Source organism: Sminthopsis crassicaudata, chromosome 1, assembly GCF_048593235.1.
Source record: "Sminthopsis crassicaudata isolate SCR6 chromosome 1, ASM4859323v1, whole genome shotgun sequence".
Lineage (NCBI taxonomy): Eukaryota > Metazoa > Chordata > Mammalia > Dasyuromorphia > Dasyuridae > Sminthopsis > Sminthopsis crassicaudata.
Window position 1 is genome coordinate 342030095 of NC_133617.1, and position 16295 is coordinate 342046389.

At 33.9% G+C, this 16295-nt stretch overlaps 1 protein-coding gene across 3 annotated transcripts in view; it reads right to left on the reverse strand.

The window, feature by feature from the left end:
* ADAMTS16 (ADAM metallopeptidase with thrombospondin type 1 motif 16) overlaps positions 1–16295 on the reverse strand; it is a 221290-nt gene that overhangs the window by 17583 nt on the left and 187412 nt on the right. For all 3 annotated transcript variants that reach the window (XM_074279152.1, XM_074279151.1, XM_074279150.1), the window contains 3 exons: positions 4226–4427; positions 3856–4050; positions 331–555 (listed from right to left, as the gene is read on the reverse strand). In XM_074279152.1, the coding sequence (XP_074135253.1) occupies positions 331–555; positions 3856–4050; positions 4226–4427 (622 nt within the window). The remainder of the gene's footprint in view (positions 1–330; positions 556–3855; positions 4051–4225; positions 4428–16295) is intronic.

The window sequence follows — 16295 nt, forward strand, 5'->3', positions numbered from 1 at the left end:
CCATTTTACTCAGAGCATTAAATCTTCTTATATGTGATGAGTGGGTGATAATTCTAAGCAAAAGACACAAACATGCTCTTAATGGCTCTTTAACAATTGGATCTCAACCCCTAAAACACACACACACACACACACACACACACACACGCACGCACGCACGCACGCACACACACACACATTCATACCCTTGAGAGAAATGTAATAAAGCACTTTAATAGGACATTGGGGATTGAAACTCTGAGGAAACATCACTGTTTAAACTTTACCACCAAACAGCAGAGCCGTAAATTTAGCTTATTAAGCCTCTGAGAATTTAAAATTATCAAGTACCTCAGACCAGGGAGAAGAGTACCAAGTACCCCTAGCATGCCTCACTGCAGAATACACTGGTTGCTTGGGACAGGAAAACAGGGTACATTCTCTTTCCAAGTCCAGGTTTGGCTTTGGCAAATGGAAGCATTTCTTTGAAGCCAGCTCTCTGTATTTTCCAGAAACATATTTTTCTGCACATTTTAACAACCTTCTTTGTATTCCTCTTTCACAAGTTACAGAGCACTAAAAGGAAAAAAAAAGAGAAATAAAAAAGAATGTATTAAAATAATTCCTCTGAAGTGACAATTTTAGAACAAAAGATGAAAATGTGGAAAATTTGGAAGTGAGAACAAACATGAATAAAATTTAGTGAAACCCAAATTTAATTGTTTTAATCAAATGTAGTGACTATTAAAAAAAAAATAAGATTTTGAGTTTATACTGGTTTTCAGTATCAGGTGATTCTTTTTGGCAGACCAGAGTTACATAGGCAAAGCAGTCTTGAAACACAGCACTCATTGAGCATGCAAAGTGACATTGTGGCTGTTTGCACTGTGGAAACCTTCCAAGACTCATTGAATTCCTGTGTTTTCTATGTGTTTGCTTGGTTAGCTGGCTATGTATTTCCCTGGCTGTTCGTGGTTGGCATTTGGCATCCTTGTTTCCTCTCTTGATTGGTTATGGATGATCTCCTGCTTAAGTAATACCGCATCGACTTAGTGAGCACTACTTCTGTACTCCTTTTCTCACTATTTTCCTGCCACCCCCAAGACTATGGACTGCTTTTCTTGCCAAGACTAAGTCTCACAATATTCTTTATCCTAACTTACTACAAGGCCAGTAAGGTCAATTGGACTGAGCTAACTGTGACAGAGATCACCAACATAGTACAGAAGCTAAAGAGGGAAAGCAGGAGAGAAGAAAGGGATAAAACCTGGGAGTGAGACCAAATGGCATTTCCCCAGTAGATGTTCTCATATTATACTGGAACCTTTTTAAGTCTTCACTGAAAGAAAAAATACAGGGCCAGTTGGCATATTCCACTGTTTGATGCAAAAATCCATGAGTGCTACCATGCTTCACACAGGAGCTGTTGTCTCTGAAAGCTAGTCCTTGAATATATTATATTTCCCTGAGAATAGAAGGTAAATAATTTCAATTCTGTGAAGTCACATGACCAATGTAAGACTGACTTTCAGATAAAACCAGATATATTTTGAAAGGGAAGTGGAGTGGAAGGAACATGACTATTACCATGGCGTGTGTTTTGTAGGATTAAATCTTACAATAGTTGGTAATAGTTCAGGACTAGGGAAAAATGATTGCACTATACAATAAGCTTAAAAATATCTAGGGAAAGCTCCAGACTGACCCTATAAGTCCATTGCTCTTCTTTTTTCCCCAATAATGTTTTATTTTTCCAAACATATGCAATGAGAATTTTTAACATTCACTTTTACAAAATCTTGTGTTCCAAATTTTTCTCCCTCACTTTGCTTCCCCAAAACAGCAAGCAATCCAATATAGGTCAAACACTTGCAATTCTTCTAAATATCCTTTAATAATAGTTCTATCCTTTAATAATAGTTCTTAAATAGTCTTCTAAAATATTTCCATACTCATCATGCTGTATAAGAAAAATCAGGTCAAAAAGGAAAAAAAAAAATGAGAAAGAAAACAAAATAAAACAAACACACACACACAAAAAAAAAACAAACAAACAAACAAAAAAAAAAAAAAAACTAGCATACAAACAAAAACAAAAAGATGAAAACATATGCCTTGATTCATGTTCAGTTTCCATAGTTCTCTCTCTGGAGATGGTACATTCCACCCAAAACTGTTGGAATTGTCTTGAATCACCTCATTGTTGAAAATAGCCACATCTATCACAGCAGAATAATCAGATAATCTTCTTGTTACTTTATACAATGTCCTTTTGGTTCTGCTCACTTTACTCAGCATCAGTTCATGTAAGTGTTTCCAGGCTTTTCACTCAAATTCCTTTTTATATTAATTTTTCTCCAACTGGAGATTGGGGCATTGAGACTAAAGGCAGAATATTTAATACCCTGTTTGTGGACTAAATCACTCAATAGAGTGAATGGCTCTTTATTTCCTTGATTCTGTATTGCTCATGAGAACATATTTCTCTACTCATTTCAGACAACCATTTAGCTTTTATGACAGTCATAATAATCAACAAGAAACAACATAGTATAGAGAATAAAGAATTAGTATCTTAGCTAAGAAGATTTAGAAATTATAAACTGTAGAAAAGGTGATGACCTATATTGCCAAAATGAGTTTCCTAATCTGGGAATTCAGTATGCAGTTATGATCACAGAACTAACTCCTATTCTTATCACAGTAATAACTAAAGGGAATGTTTAGGTATTAAGTTCTAAATATATAATTGATGGTGGCTTTGCTTAAGACTTGAGTTAAACATTTTGTATGTTAAGTGCTACATGTTGATTATAGTATTTCAGTTAAGAATATCATAATAAAGGTCACACAATCAATCTTTTCAGACTTCTAATTTTTTTTTCTTTCTTCTCTTTAGAAATAAATACACTAAAGTTGTAGAATATACAAAATATTCTTCAATCCTATCTTTTACATATACGGTATCAAAATCAAATAGAAACAAATCCTTACATATTGACTTAGAAAATCACAAATTAATATTATCAGTTATATTATATTTTTATTTATTTTGTTAATCAATTTCCAATTATATTTTAATCTGATACAGGCCACAGATCTTGGGCAGAGAGTTTGATACCTTTTCATCAGTTATATCTTCTACTATCTCTGTGATTGTCCCTACACATCTCTCAGATCAAAGGAACTTATAAATAACAAACCAATATCAATGAGAGAAAACATTTAAATCTTTCCCTTATAAGATATAATAGATGCTAAAACAAATTAAGAAGCCCATTTGACATATAATCCTAATTGATTATCCCAAAATTATGTACTTGAATGTCCATGGTAGAGACATTTTTCATGTTTCTCAATTTCTCAAATTTAAAAGCCTCTAATCCCCATTTTAAAGAAGATGCCTGTTAGATGCCTCAAGCTTTCAATACCTCATAGAAACTCCAGATAAGCATCTTCCCTAAATGTAACATGAATCAATTCAAAGAAGATACTTAATTTAGTTCAATCAGGCTCTTGGCACAGTAATTTATTCAACTTTTTTTTTTTTTTTTTTTTGATGATGTTACTAGTAGAAATCCCATTCACGTGCATATGATTTTTCTTTTAAATGAATGGCAATGAAAGGAACATGGGAGTTTGAGCCAAAGGGTTTAGATTCCTATGAGACCCTTGATACCATAACCATATGCAAATAATCGAGCTCTCAGTGACCAGTCCAATATATAGGGTAGTTTTTATAAATATTTATGTTGAACTAAGATCTTTCTAAAAAAGGTATTCAGTGTCTTTGAAAAAAATTAATTGGTTTAGCATTTTTTTCCACAGCTACTAAAATGACATTCTAGCATTTTATCAGAATTGAGACATACCCACCTCTGACCAGGCTGATACAAGCCATTGTAGTTTCTTGTGTTTATGGCAACGTTTAAGCAAGCAGGCTTCTTGGGTTGGAGGTTTTGTTTCTGTGAAACAGACTGCATCTGGTAGAATTTGAGCCCGGGTAGATGGGCTAGTGCTTTTACAGGTCACAGATCTCTTTTTCCATCCTTTCCCACATGTTCTTGAACACTAAAGAAGAGCATTGAGTAAATAATGGGAAGGAAAATCCAGAAAAAGAAAATTTACTAGGCTGACCTATGGGTTTTCAGGAAGAAGACTCTATGTGCCATCAGTAAAAGCAAGGGTTTGGAAATAGTCATTTATTTCATTTTTCTTCTCTCTGCTTGAAATCTGAGTAACTTACCTCTGACCAGGGCCCTGCACTCCAGGATGGTGGACAGCTCTGAGTATTGCAGATCTGTCTGCTGGGAGGAACTGGCTGAGGGCAAAGAGTGGCAGAAACCACCTCTGATTTAGAGTGAATCTGCTGCAGGCACTGAACCAGCCTAGATTGTTCTCCCATACCACAGGTCAAGCTGCATGTGCTCCAGTTCCCCACTGACCAGCTAGGAAAAGATAAAGCAAAAGTCACCAAATTTGTTCCTATCTAAATCTCTTCCCATGCCAAAAAAAAGGTAATTACGTTTTTATTTTAAATAACTTTTTGATTATTGGTAATTGTTATTTCCTACAATAATACAACTAGATAAACTCATTTTTTTCACAACGAGGAAATGATATTTTGTAGGTAGGCAGTACTGTAGATGAGTGCTAGATTTAGATTTAAAATGAACTGAGTTAACAGCCACCTTCAACCATTTACTAGTTGTGTGAGCCCTGAAAAATCACTTAACCTCTATTTACCTTAGTTTACTCATCTGTAAAATGTTATATTAATAATAATAGCATTTACCTCCCACAGTTGTTATGAGGATAAAATGAAATAAAGGAGAAATGGAATACACATTTATGTAGCACCTCTTATGTGCTAAACACTGTGTTAAGCACATTTTTAAAAATATTACCTCATTTGAACCTTATAAAAATTGTGAAACAGGTGCTAATATCCTCATTTTACAGTTGAGGAAATGAGGCAAATAAAGGTTAAATGACTTGCTATATTTACTATATTTAGCTGCCTCTAAATTAAAGATATTTGTAAAGTTCTTTACAAATGTTAATGTGCTCATATAAATGAAAACTTCTACATTGTCATCATCATCATCTTTGTCTTCAAATTCTGTCCCAATAACTTACTTCCCGTATGAATCCTTATCTCTCTTTTCCTCAACTCTTCTTATCTTCCAATTTGGAGAACTGCCTTGTATAAGGCAGAATATTTTTCCAAATTAAGAATAAGTCTGATAAGTACTATAGCTATGAATGAGAAGCATCTTTCCCTGTTTTTAAATCGTCTTTGTTGTAGAAGCTTTAAAATGTTATACACTAAGTAAATTTATTTCATGAGGTCATTTCTATTATGTTTTTCAAAGAACTCAACTAGCCAATATTACCAAAACCCCATCTTGTTTTTTGTTGTTGTTTCATTTTGTTTATTTACATCAATTTAATTTCTGTTATTCTATGTGATTCTGCATTATGGTCTACTATAACTTCAGAAAGATCAAGATAATAAATAATTTAAAGAACAAGGAAAAGACATATGGTAGATAAAAGGCAACAGGATTCACCTGTGGAAACATCACCAAAGATGTGTAGCACTAGAAAAAGATTATTTGAACATAAAGAGAGAGCATGGGATAAGAGATGGACAGCACAAATTGAATTGTCATTCATGATGTATTAAGAGACAAAGAGCAAGACCTCCAGCATATTAAGCAAGTAATCTATGGAGAATTTCCGTAACAACATAGACAAAAATTTAAGGATGAAAATATTTGAGTTATAATCTACATTGGAGATGTGAGACTTCAAAGGATCATGATTTCATGTTATATCAATGTATTTTCCAATTAAGGAAATTGAGTCAAAAGTGGAACAACTTGTCAAAAGTTATGCTATGTCAGCTCAAATGAGCTCTTGTGGAATGGGAATAGAGGTCTCTTTGAATAGTAAGACAAACAAAATACCAAAAAGACTTATATTCTAAGTTCTTCAAGCTATGATGTAAAAATTTTGGAGTAAAATGAAGAAAAATAGGCTTTGTGGTTATCCTAAATGTGAAACAGAAATAGCTATATATGCTTTAGTCCATTTCTGTCTATGCCAGGTCTAACGTATTATCTATTAAGTATCATTGTATTTGTAAGAATTTATGGAAAATCTGTAATATCAATTTTCATACCCAGATAATAAAATAATATAGTTCCTTATGAATTGTCCTATTTTAACTGTCAAAAAGTTTCAGCTTTCTAGCACCAACAGGGCTAATTCATTAAAAATATTAAAAACATTCTTAATCAATCCATCCTTTATATGAAAGTTAGTCCTTTAGCATGTGTTGCTTGGCTTTTTCATTCATTGATAATCCCTCCCCTTTCTCTGTATTCATTATCTCTGTTTGCATTTAAGGCAGTTTCTACATTCTCCTACTTTCTTATATTTGCTCTCTCTTTCCCAAAGCCTTATAAATTATAATTGGTGTGTCCACACAGGGGTTGCAACAGACATCTTGGCTGCTTCCAGGCTTTTCACACCATCTTGTTAAGTCCTTCTGTCTCCACTGTCTTAAGTCATTCCAACTGTGTTGATCCAGTCTCTCCCCTCCCTTCTTGACTGAACATCATTAAGAAACCCTTCTCTTGAACAAAGCTCATTCATACTCTATCTGGAAACTCAAAAGTATCTGTTCTATGTCATGGGCAGAGCTGTGGGGGAAGTCTTGATTTCAGCTCATGAAACAGTCGATGTCAACACAAGAATCTGCCCTTTGCCATTTTTCTGTTTCTGTAGCTCCTTGATCTTCAGGAGTAATTTCCCAAAACTAAATGACACAGTAGCAATCAGCAATCATGTTGGTTGGCTCTAGTATAAATTTGCTTTTTTCCCCCAAGTCTCCAATTCTCCAATCTGAATAAAATAAATGGCTGGTTAAATGTCAAGTCAAAGCTATGGTTCCAATTTTAGACATTAAAAGATTGAACCATACATAGTATTTTCCATCAGCTTAGTCACATACCCACGAGACATATGCTTTTCTCTCTTGGGAGTGCCTGGAGAAATGTTAGGTTTTTATGCTCTTCAATTGCCAGGTTATATAGTATTTTCTGGCATCATTTTTTTTTTTCATTTTTATGTCCCATTTGCCACCATTCACCAACTGTTTTTCAAGAAAGGTACAAGCCATTAAAAAAATCTTTTTTTTAATGTCAATAACATTTTAGTTTGAGACTCGAGATACTTCATTTTAAAATGCAAAATTCCAACAAGGATAACTGATTTAAATAAAGCATCTTGACATGAAGCTGCCACACAAGCAGACATTATATTTTGGCTAAGATCCAAATTCTGGGATACTGTCAACATTAGATGACACCTCAAACATTAGACAAAAAGCTAATCCTATAAATAACTAATAGAGAGGATTTGTTCATTTGGGGGGATTAAAAGGTGTCAAATACTCAACATTATAATAACCAATGGTTTTAGCAGTTGTGACTTAAACAGTTTATTAAGAGTTACAAAAATTTGTCTAGCATTTGAAAATTTAAGATCAATCAGGTTTGTGTTAGATCATTCTTCCTTTCCTCAATTTACATCAAGGAAAGAGCAATTACAATGAATAAATATATGATAAAGCTAAGCCTTCACTTCTAAATCATCATGCTATATACTTTTTTTTTTTTTGGTCTTTAATTCCTCATTGAAGGCAAAGATTAATGCTTGATACCTTGATACCACTGTCCAAAGGATTTATTTATATTTGAATTATAAGCGTCATCCTTATATATTATTTTCTCCAATACCACATTCTTTCAGTTTAGAACCTGGAAGAATTAATCTAAGTTCCAGCTACAAACAATTTTTTATTATAACTTTTTATTTACAATATATATGCATAGGTAATTTTTCAGCATTGACAATTGCAAAACACTTTGTTCCAATTTTTCTCCTCCTTCTCCCCACTCTTTCCCCCAGACGGCAGGTTGACCAATACCTATTAAATATGTTAAAGTATAAGTTAAATACAATATATGTGTACATGTCCATAGTTATTTTGCTGAACAAAAAGAATTGGACTTTGAAACAATGTACCATTAGCCTGTGAAGAAATCAAAAATGCAGGCAGACAAAAATAGAGGGATTGGGAATTCTATGTAGTGGTTCATAGTCATCTCCCAGAGTTCATTTTCTGGGTGTAGATGGTTCATTTCATTACTGCTCTATTGGAACTGATCTGGTTCATCTCATTGTTGAAAAGGGCCACGTCTATCAGAATTTATCATCATATAGTATAATACAAATAATTTTTATAGAGCTGACATTTATTTTTCTTCCTCTGTTCCCAAAGCATGGCATGGAGGTACCCCTGGGTTTTACAAGACTATGACAGTACATACAAAGACCTGGTAGGTCCTGTTAGGGGGCAAAGGTTCAGGTAAATACCTGGAGATGGATTCTGTGTGTACTTGGAGAACCAATCCTGCCAAATTTAGAGTGGTTCACCACTGTGAAGCTGGACATTAGTAACATGCATTTGCCACAGCAGCTATATCTTTTCTTTTGCATAATTTTTGGTGATCTCTGTGATATAAACTGTCCCTGGAAAACATTCTCATAAACCTAATTTTTCAACTATTTGACAAATGGTTATCTGCATGATATCTGAGCTAGCACAGATGAGGAATTTGACTCACTTTCTTATAATTTCTTTTTAAAAATGACTTTTTGTTATGAAGAGAGTCCTTAAAACTCTGCCAGTTAGGAAATCTACCTTTTGTGTAGAGAAAGTCTAAAATAAAAATTTTAGGGAGACCTGTATATTGAACATGTATAATGTCTTAAGGATTAAAATTATTTCAATTCAGTAAATACTTACTAATTACCTGTTTTCAATAAGGAATTATGCTAGGTAACAGGATACAAATACACAGGTACAAATAAAAATGTTCCTATATTCAAGGAATTTACACAGTCCTGGAGCTGTATGCAGATAAGTAAACACAAGGTCATTTGAGAAGAGAGCACTAATAGTTATGGGTGGGCTTGGGAAGTGGAAGAAGTAACATTTGACTAGGGAAGCTAGGAATTCTAAGAAAGGGAAAGAAAATGGAAGATAATTAGGAATGAAGAATAATTGGTGCAAATGCATAGAACTAGACTTGCCGCTAATGGCTTATACCATGTAATGCTTTTAGGAAAAACACTTAAATACATATCAATTGGGAAATCTTGTTTATAGTAAAACTTAAACAATCTATTTGAAGAGGAAATGTAACCCATGTCCTCAATAGTCATAGTGTCTAAAGGATGGATGCTTCAATAACTTGTCCTTGAAGATATCCTAACAAGGAATCATCAGGAGGAAAAATACAAGCTGGATTTGACAAGGGGTCAACAAACTAGCTAGGTAAACTCACTCTCCAAAGACTGGTAAGAGTCCAAAGGAGAGAGAATGGCAAACCTATGGGGAGGGGACTTCACAAAGAGGAGGATTCCTGTTCCTTTTCAGCTTACCCAAAAGGCTGGAAAGTTTGGAGAGGGGTTCTTAGAGAAAGAGAACCCATTGAGTAGGCATCTGAAGGGGAGAAAGGGAAGGGAAGAGAATAGCATCTAGTTGCTCTATAGCCAGCCATGACCAGAGGCAGCTGAGGAAAGACATTAATATGGAAACTAATGATAGAAAGCCCAAAGTGAGCTCATTGGACTTGGAAGCACAACAGTCAACCAGAACCAAACTTTCAAAAGCCAGAAGGATTTTGACTCTTGGACCCAGTCAAGAGGCATCTAGGTGGCCTGGAGGACAGAACATTGGATATGGAGTTAGGGAAACTTGGGTTCAAAGACTTGGCCTCAGACACTAGCTGTGTGGCCCTGAATTAGTCATTCAACCTCTGTTTGCCTTTTTGTTTTGCATCTATAAAATGGGATAGCAGTACCTTTTCCCCAGGGTTGATGTGAGGTTAACACAAGATAACATTTGTAAATTTCTTCACAAATGCTAAGACATTAAAAATGTTAACTATTATTACTGTTATTGTTGCTATTTGACAATTCTGTTGACTTTGGAATTCACAATAAGTCATTGTGTTTTCCTCCTTCCTTCCTTCCTTCCTTCCTTCCTTCCTTCCTTCCTTCCTTCCTTCCTTCCTTCCTTCCTTCCTTCCTTCCTTCCTTCCTTCCTTCCTTCCTTCCTTCCTTCCTTCCTTCCTTCCTTCCTTCCTTCCTTCTTTCCTTCCTTCCATGGGTTTGATTGCCCAGTGCAGCTTCCCCAGGTCTCCATGGGTGCTTTGAATCAGGAAGCAGAAAAAAATAATGATATAGTTTAAAACTACAGATGACTAGGTAAGGTAGATAGTTCATGATTTCACATTTTGACTTTGAAATCTACATGACATTGGACTTGTCACTTAACCTCTCAGGCTCAATTTCCTCATCTGCAAAAGAAAAGGAATGATCTAGATTGATGTTGTCAAATAGGACCCACTAACCCATATATAAGGGCTAAGTAGAAAGTTAGAAAGTCACATATTAATATTATCTATATTTGATTGCATATTTATTTTATTAAATATTTCCTGATTATATTTAATTTGGGCTGCTTTGAGGAGTGTTGTGGACCAAATGTGGCCCATGGGTCTCATATTTGAAATTTCTGATCTGGATGATTTCTTAAATTCTTCATAGCTTAAAACCCTTTTAATGAAAAGATACCACAGACCCTTTATGTCCTGATGACAGATTACAATTTGAAAGTGAAACAAGACAGAAAAAGTTACAATCATGGAATCTTAGATCAGGACAGGTCCTCTGAGGTCACTTAGTGGAACCTTCACTCAATGCCATAAATCCTTTCTAAAACTAATATGCTTGACATGTAGCCATCAAACCAATGCTTGAACCTAGAATTTTGGAGGGGGTACTCTGGTGGTGTGACTCTAGTTATCATTCACTCTATAGTTCATTTATTAATTTTGGGTTTTGCTTTTTATTCATCTCCTAGGACTAGTCATCAGGATTAAATGGAATTTATTAAGTATCTATGTTTTTGGCAATCTGTCAAACCAGTGAAAGTGGTGAGGGTCATATCCTCAAAGAGCAGACAGATTTTAATATTAAATATGTAAGTGAATGCAGTATGCAACCCCCTAAGCTACCACTTATATAGACTGCCATCTTTGCATATGTCTAATTGCAAAAAAAAAAAAAAAAGAAAAAAGAAAAAAGAAAATAGTGTCTTAATATTCTAAATGTCCAAACCCTCCAAAGACTAGAATTAAATGTTGAAGGAAATGGAGGACAACCTGTCCAAAACTCAGTAATCACATTTTCCTCTCCAGTCTATTTGGACAGATGTTCTGGTCGCCGACTGGACAAGCTGGGATTGGGTTGTCTGCTGGAACACTTCCTCATATAGCCTAGTGCCTGAAGGTGGGCCCCCCGGGCCTTTTCATCTCAGCATGGAGAGCTCATTACTGACAACTGGTTGGCAAAGAAGCAGGGGCCTAACATTTGGGAAGGAGGAAACCTGGATTGGGAATCCAGTTCTTAATGAGAGAACCAAAAACCATGTTCACTGGCACATCAGGAATTATAACTTTACAATTCCTGCATTTCTCTGTGCCTTAAAAGTTAGATTCGTGAAACTGAAGTTGATATTTGCAATGAGCTAAATAAATCCAGGCAGTGTATTGTTTTAATCTTCCAAGACAGGATTTCTTTGCAGAATCATGCAAAGCTACACTGCTAGAAATCTAAAACTGAATAGGAATAAGGTGCCAAGGGTATTAATTTTATGAATTATGAGAAATTAAGGGTATGTCCAATTCTCACTCTTGAGGTCCAAGATACTATTTTTAATGGGTTTGCCTGTCTTGGTATTCTGTTATCAGATCTTATCTTAAAAAGGATTAGCAAGGCCTATCATCCTTATATTTACAGTCTGAAGGATGAGGAAAATAAAATCATATGAGACATAAGCTTTTAGAAAATGACCTCACTGTTCTTAAAATCTGTCTTATTAGTAACCTTTGGGGGCAGGGTGGTGGGGTGTATTTTTTCAACAGAACATTGTGTGTCTCTTTTCTATTAACTTAAATAAAAACAACATGATCTTATAAAAATAAAAGGAAAACCATTATACCCTAAAAGGACACTGAGCTCTGACACTCTTTAAGGTACTCTTGTTGTTGGTATGACATGTATATTTAAGGAGAGTGATTCTGTAATGAAAATACTAGATACTAGATACACCTTATCAATACTAGAATACTAGTGGCTCCTGCTACTCTCTCTCACACATACAAACAAAGTCAAAGTCAAAGAGAGATCTTTAATCTATAAACAATCAATTAAAAACAAGGATAAAAATAATTCTTACTTTTTCAGGAACAGTCATTCTATTTATGTATAAAATTAAATATGTATCACATACATAAATATAATATATATACACAATCACATATAAAATAGAGAGAAAATATAAAGTAAACTGGAGGGGAATCAAAAGTTTTTTGGAGCTGACTTCTGAAAGTAATAAGGGTTCTAAGAGTTAGAACAAAGGAGCTAATTTTATTGTCTTTAGACAATTATGACTCATTTTTACAATGTGCCTTAAGAACTTCAAAGTGTTTTATAATATACATTGCTATGTTTGATGCTTACAGCCATTTTGTGAAGAAAGTGAGAAAATTGAATTTTGGAGAAGCTAAGGATCACACAATCAATAAATGTTGGAGGCAGGATTCGAAAATAGTTCTTTGCTACAAGAATAACATGGCCTATCAATCTCTGGGATGAAACCTTCTGAGACCAAACATTTTAGTCTCACAACCCCCTTTTACTTTTACGAATTATTGAGGAACTCCTTCCCCCAACAAGAGCTTTTGATTCCTGGAACAAACTATACTTCCCTATATCATACAATGTCTAGATAGAGATGCTAGAACTGAAGCCTTATCTCTTTGTTCTGTCTATGACCTCTCCTCCATACTAAAGAAAAGTCACCATGTCTCTGTATATGTTCAGTCAGTGTAATATACACAAACCATTTTGCTATTGATTGTAAAACTTTGTGCTTTAAGCCTTATACTAGTGGGCAAACCAGCAAGTTGGGGAATGTGCATCCCAGACTGTTTGCCTTTTCGCTAACCTTTGCATGACACATTTGCAGTTAAGACTCTGCTTTGATAAACTGCCTTCTCTTCACAACCCTAAACATTTAGTTTCTTGACTACTTTCATCAATATTCCTGATTGTGTTTTGTAGGGCCTAGTAAAAATCAAATTAATTTCTTTTTGAATCTCTTTTTCCTGATAATGGCCTTTCAGTTATTTGAATTCAGCTATTTATATATGTTTCCCTGAAGTTTTCCCTTTCTCAGGCTATATGTTTATATCTTTCAATCTTTTTCTGTAAAACCTGCACAATCCTTGTATTCTTGGGGGGGGGAGCAGATCCTTCATTCAAAAATATATAGACGTTGAGAATTCAATGCTTCTGATTAAAGGTTTGGGGAGAACAGTGAAGTCAATCTGCTTCTTCATCATAAGTGCATATATAAAGACATAAGAGATAGCTGATGGCTTAAGGATGGAATGCTGGCTTCAAAGTCAGGAAGACTTGAATTCAGATTCAACTTCAGACATTTACTAACTGTGTGATTCTGGGAAAGTCACTTCACTGCTGTGAGCCTCAGTTTTGTCACATGCAAAAGGGGAAATAATAGCACCTATTTCCCAGGGTTGTTATGACCATCAACTGAGAAATTTGTAAAGTACTTAGTACTGTGTTTGGTACTTAGTAGTAGGTGCTTAATAAATGCTTTTAGTTTCCTTCCATGAGTTATCAGGAAGATCAAATGAAATCATAAGTAAAATTCTTTGCAAACCTTAAGATACTATATAAAGTCAGCTGTTTTTATTATTAAATTATTTTATTATTTATTATATATTATTATTAAATTATTTTATTATTAAATTATTTTTCCATCATCCTAAATTGATAACTGATCAATAGTAAATCTTACAATTTATCTACAAGTCTAATTTGCATTCAAAATCATGTGCTCTATGATGATTCTTTAGAGGCAATGGTGTAATGGAAAAAATATTAGATATGGAGCTAGAAGACTTTAGTTTCAGCCCAACTTTGTGACCTTGAGCAAGTCATAACTTCTCTTAATCTCAAATTCCTCATTTGTAAATTGTAGATATTTGTCTTATCTACCATCCATGTTGTTGTGAGTGAATTGTTTTCTAAATCTTAAAGTGCTATGTTAGTAGATCTGACTATAATAATAGTTAATATTGAGTATTTTTAATATTTGCAAATGCTTTAGCACATTGTCTCATTTTGTAAATGTTTTATGTTTCTTTCTTTCTTTCTTTTTTTTTTTTAATTTGCTAAGGCAATCAGGGTTAAGTGACTTGCCCAGGGCCACATAGCCAGGAGGTATTAAATGTCTGAAATCAGATTTGGTATGCTTCAGATTCCTAGAGGAGATGTTAAGAGAGATGCAAAAAGAATTAGACAGTAAAACTGTACTAGTGGGGGTTCTCAACTAGTGTTCTCTCAGAACTTGATAAATTGAATCCACAAAATGAACAAGATAGAAGTTAAGGCGGTAAATAGAATTCTAGGAAAGTTAGGTATGATAAACTTTGGGAGAAAATTGAATGAAGATGGAAAGGAATATACTTTTTTTCTTGGCAGTACATGAAAGCTGTACAGAAACTGACCCTATATTAGGGCACAAAAACCTCAAAATAAAATGTAATAGTAAATTCATTTTTTTTTTATCAGAACGCAATAAAAATTACATGCAAGAAAAGGCCAGGGAAAATAGACCAAAAATTAATTGGAAACTAAATAATTTAATCCTAAAGAATGAGTGGGTGAAACAATAAATCATAGACACAATCGATAATTTCATCCAAGAAAATGACAATAATGAGACAACATATCAAAATATATGGGATGCAGCCAAAGCTGTTCTTAGGGGGAAGTTTTATATTGCTAGATGCTTATTTGCATAAAATACAGAACAAGAAGATCAGTTAATTGGGCATACAATTAAAAACCCTAGAAAAAGAATAAATTAAAAACTCCCAATTAAATACCAAATTTGAAATTCTGAAAATCAAAGGGGAAATTAATGAAATTGAAAGTAAGAAAACTATTGAATTAATAAACAAAACTAAGAGTTGGGTTTAGGAAAAAACCCAACAAAATAGATAAATCTTTATTTGATTTAAAAAAGGTAAGAAGAAAATCAAATCATTAGTATCAAAAAGGAAAAGGGACAACTTTTCACCAATGAAGAGGAAATTAAAGCAATAATTAGGAGTTATTTTGCCCAACTATATGGCAATAAATCTGATAATCTAAGTGAAATGGAGAAATGTTTATAAAAATATAGATTGCCCAGATTAACGAAAAAGGTAATAAATTACTTAAATAGTCCCTTTTAGAAAAATAAATTGAACTATTAATCAGCTCCAAAAGAAAAAATTTCCAGGGCTGTATGGATTTACTTGTGAATTAATATGATTATCTCAATACATGTAGAAAAAAAAAACATTTGACAAAATCCAATACCCATTCCTAATGGAAACACTAGAGAGTAAAGGAATAAATGAAGTTTTCCTTAAAATGATTAGAAGGACCTATTTAAAACCAAGAGCAAGCATCATAGATAATGGGAATAAATTTCAACCATTCCCAATAAGATCAGGGGTGAACTGCCCACTATCACCATTACTATTCAATATTGCATTATAAATGTTATCTTTGGCAATAAGAAAAGAAAAAGACATTAAAGGAATTAGAGTAGGTAATGAGGAAACCAAATTATCATTCTTTGCAGAAGATATAATGGTATATTTAGAGGGTCTAGAGAATCAACTAACAATCTACTGGGAACAATTTTCAACTTTAGCAGAATTGTACAATACAAAATAAATCCACATAAAACATGAGCATTTTTATATGTTATCAACAAAGTTCAGCAGCAAGAGATGCAAAGAGAAATTCTATTTAAAATAATTGTAGATAATAATAAAATGTTTGGGAGACTATCTGCCAAGGCAAAGTCAGGAATTATATGATCATAATTATAAAACATTTTCCACACAAATAAACTCAGATCTAACCAGTTGGAAAAATATCAAGTGCTCATGGGTAGGAAAAGCAAAAAAAAATACTACCTAAATTAATCTACTTATTCATTTCCATACCAATCAAACTCCCAATTATTTTAGAGATCTAGAAAAATTAATAGCAAAGTTCATCTGGGAGAATAAAAGTTGAAGAAT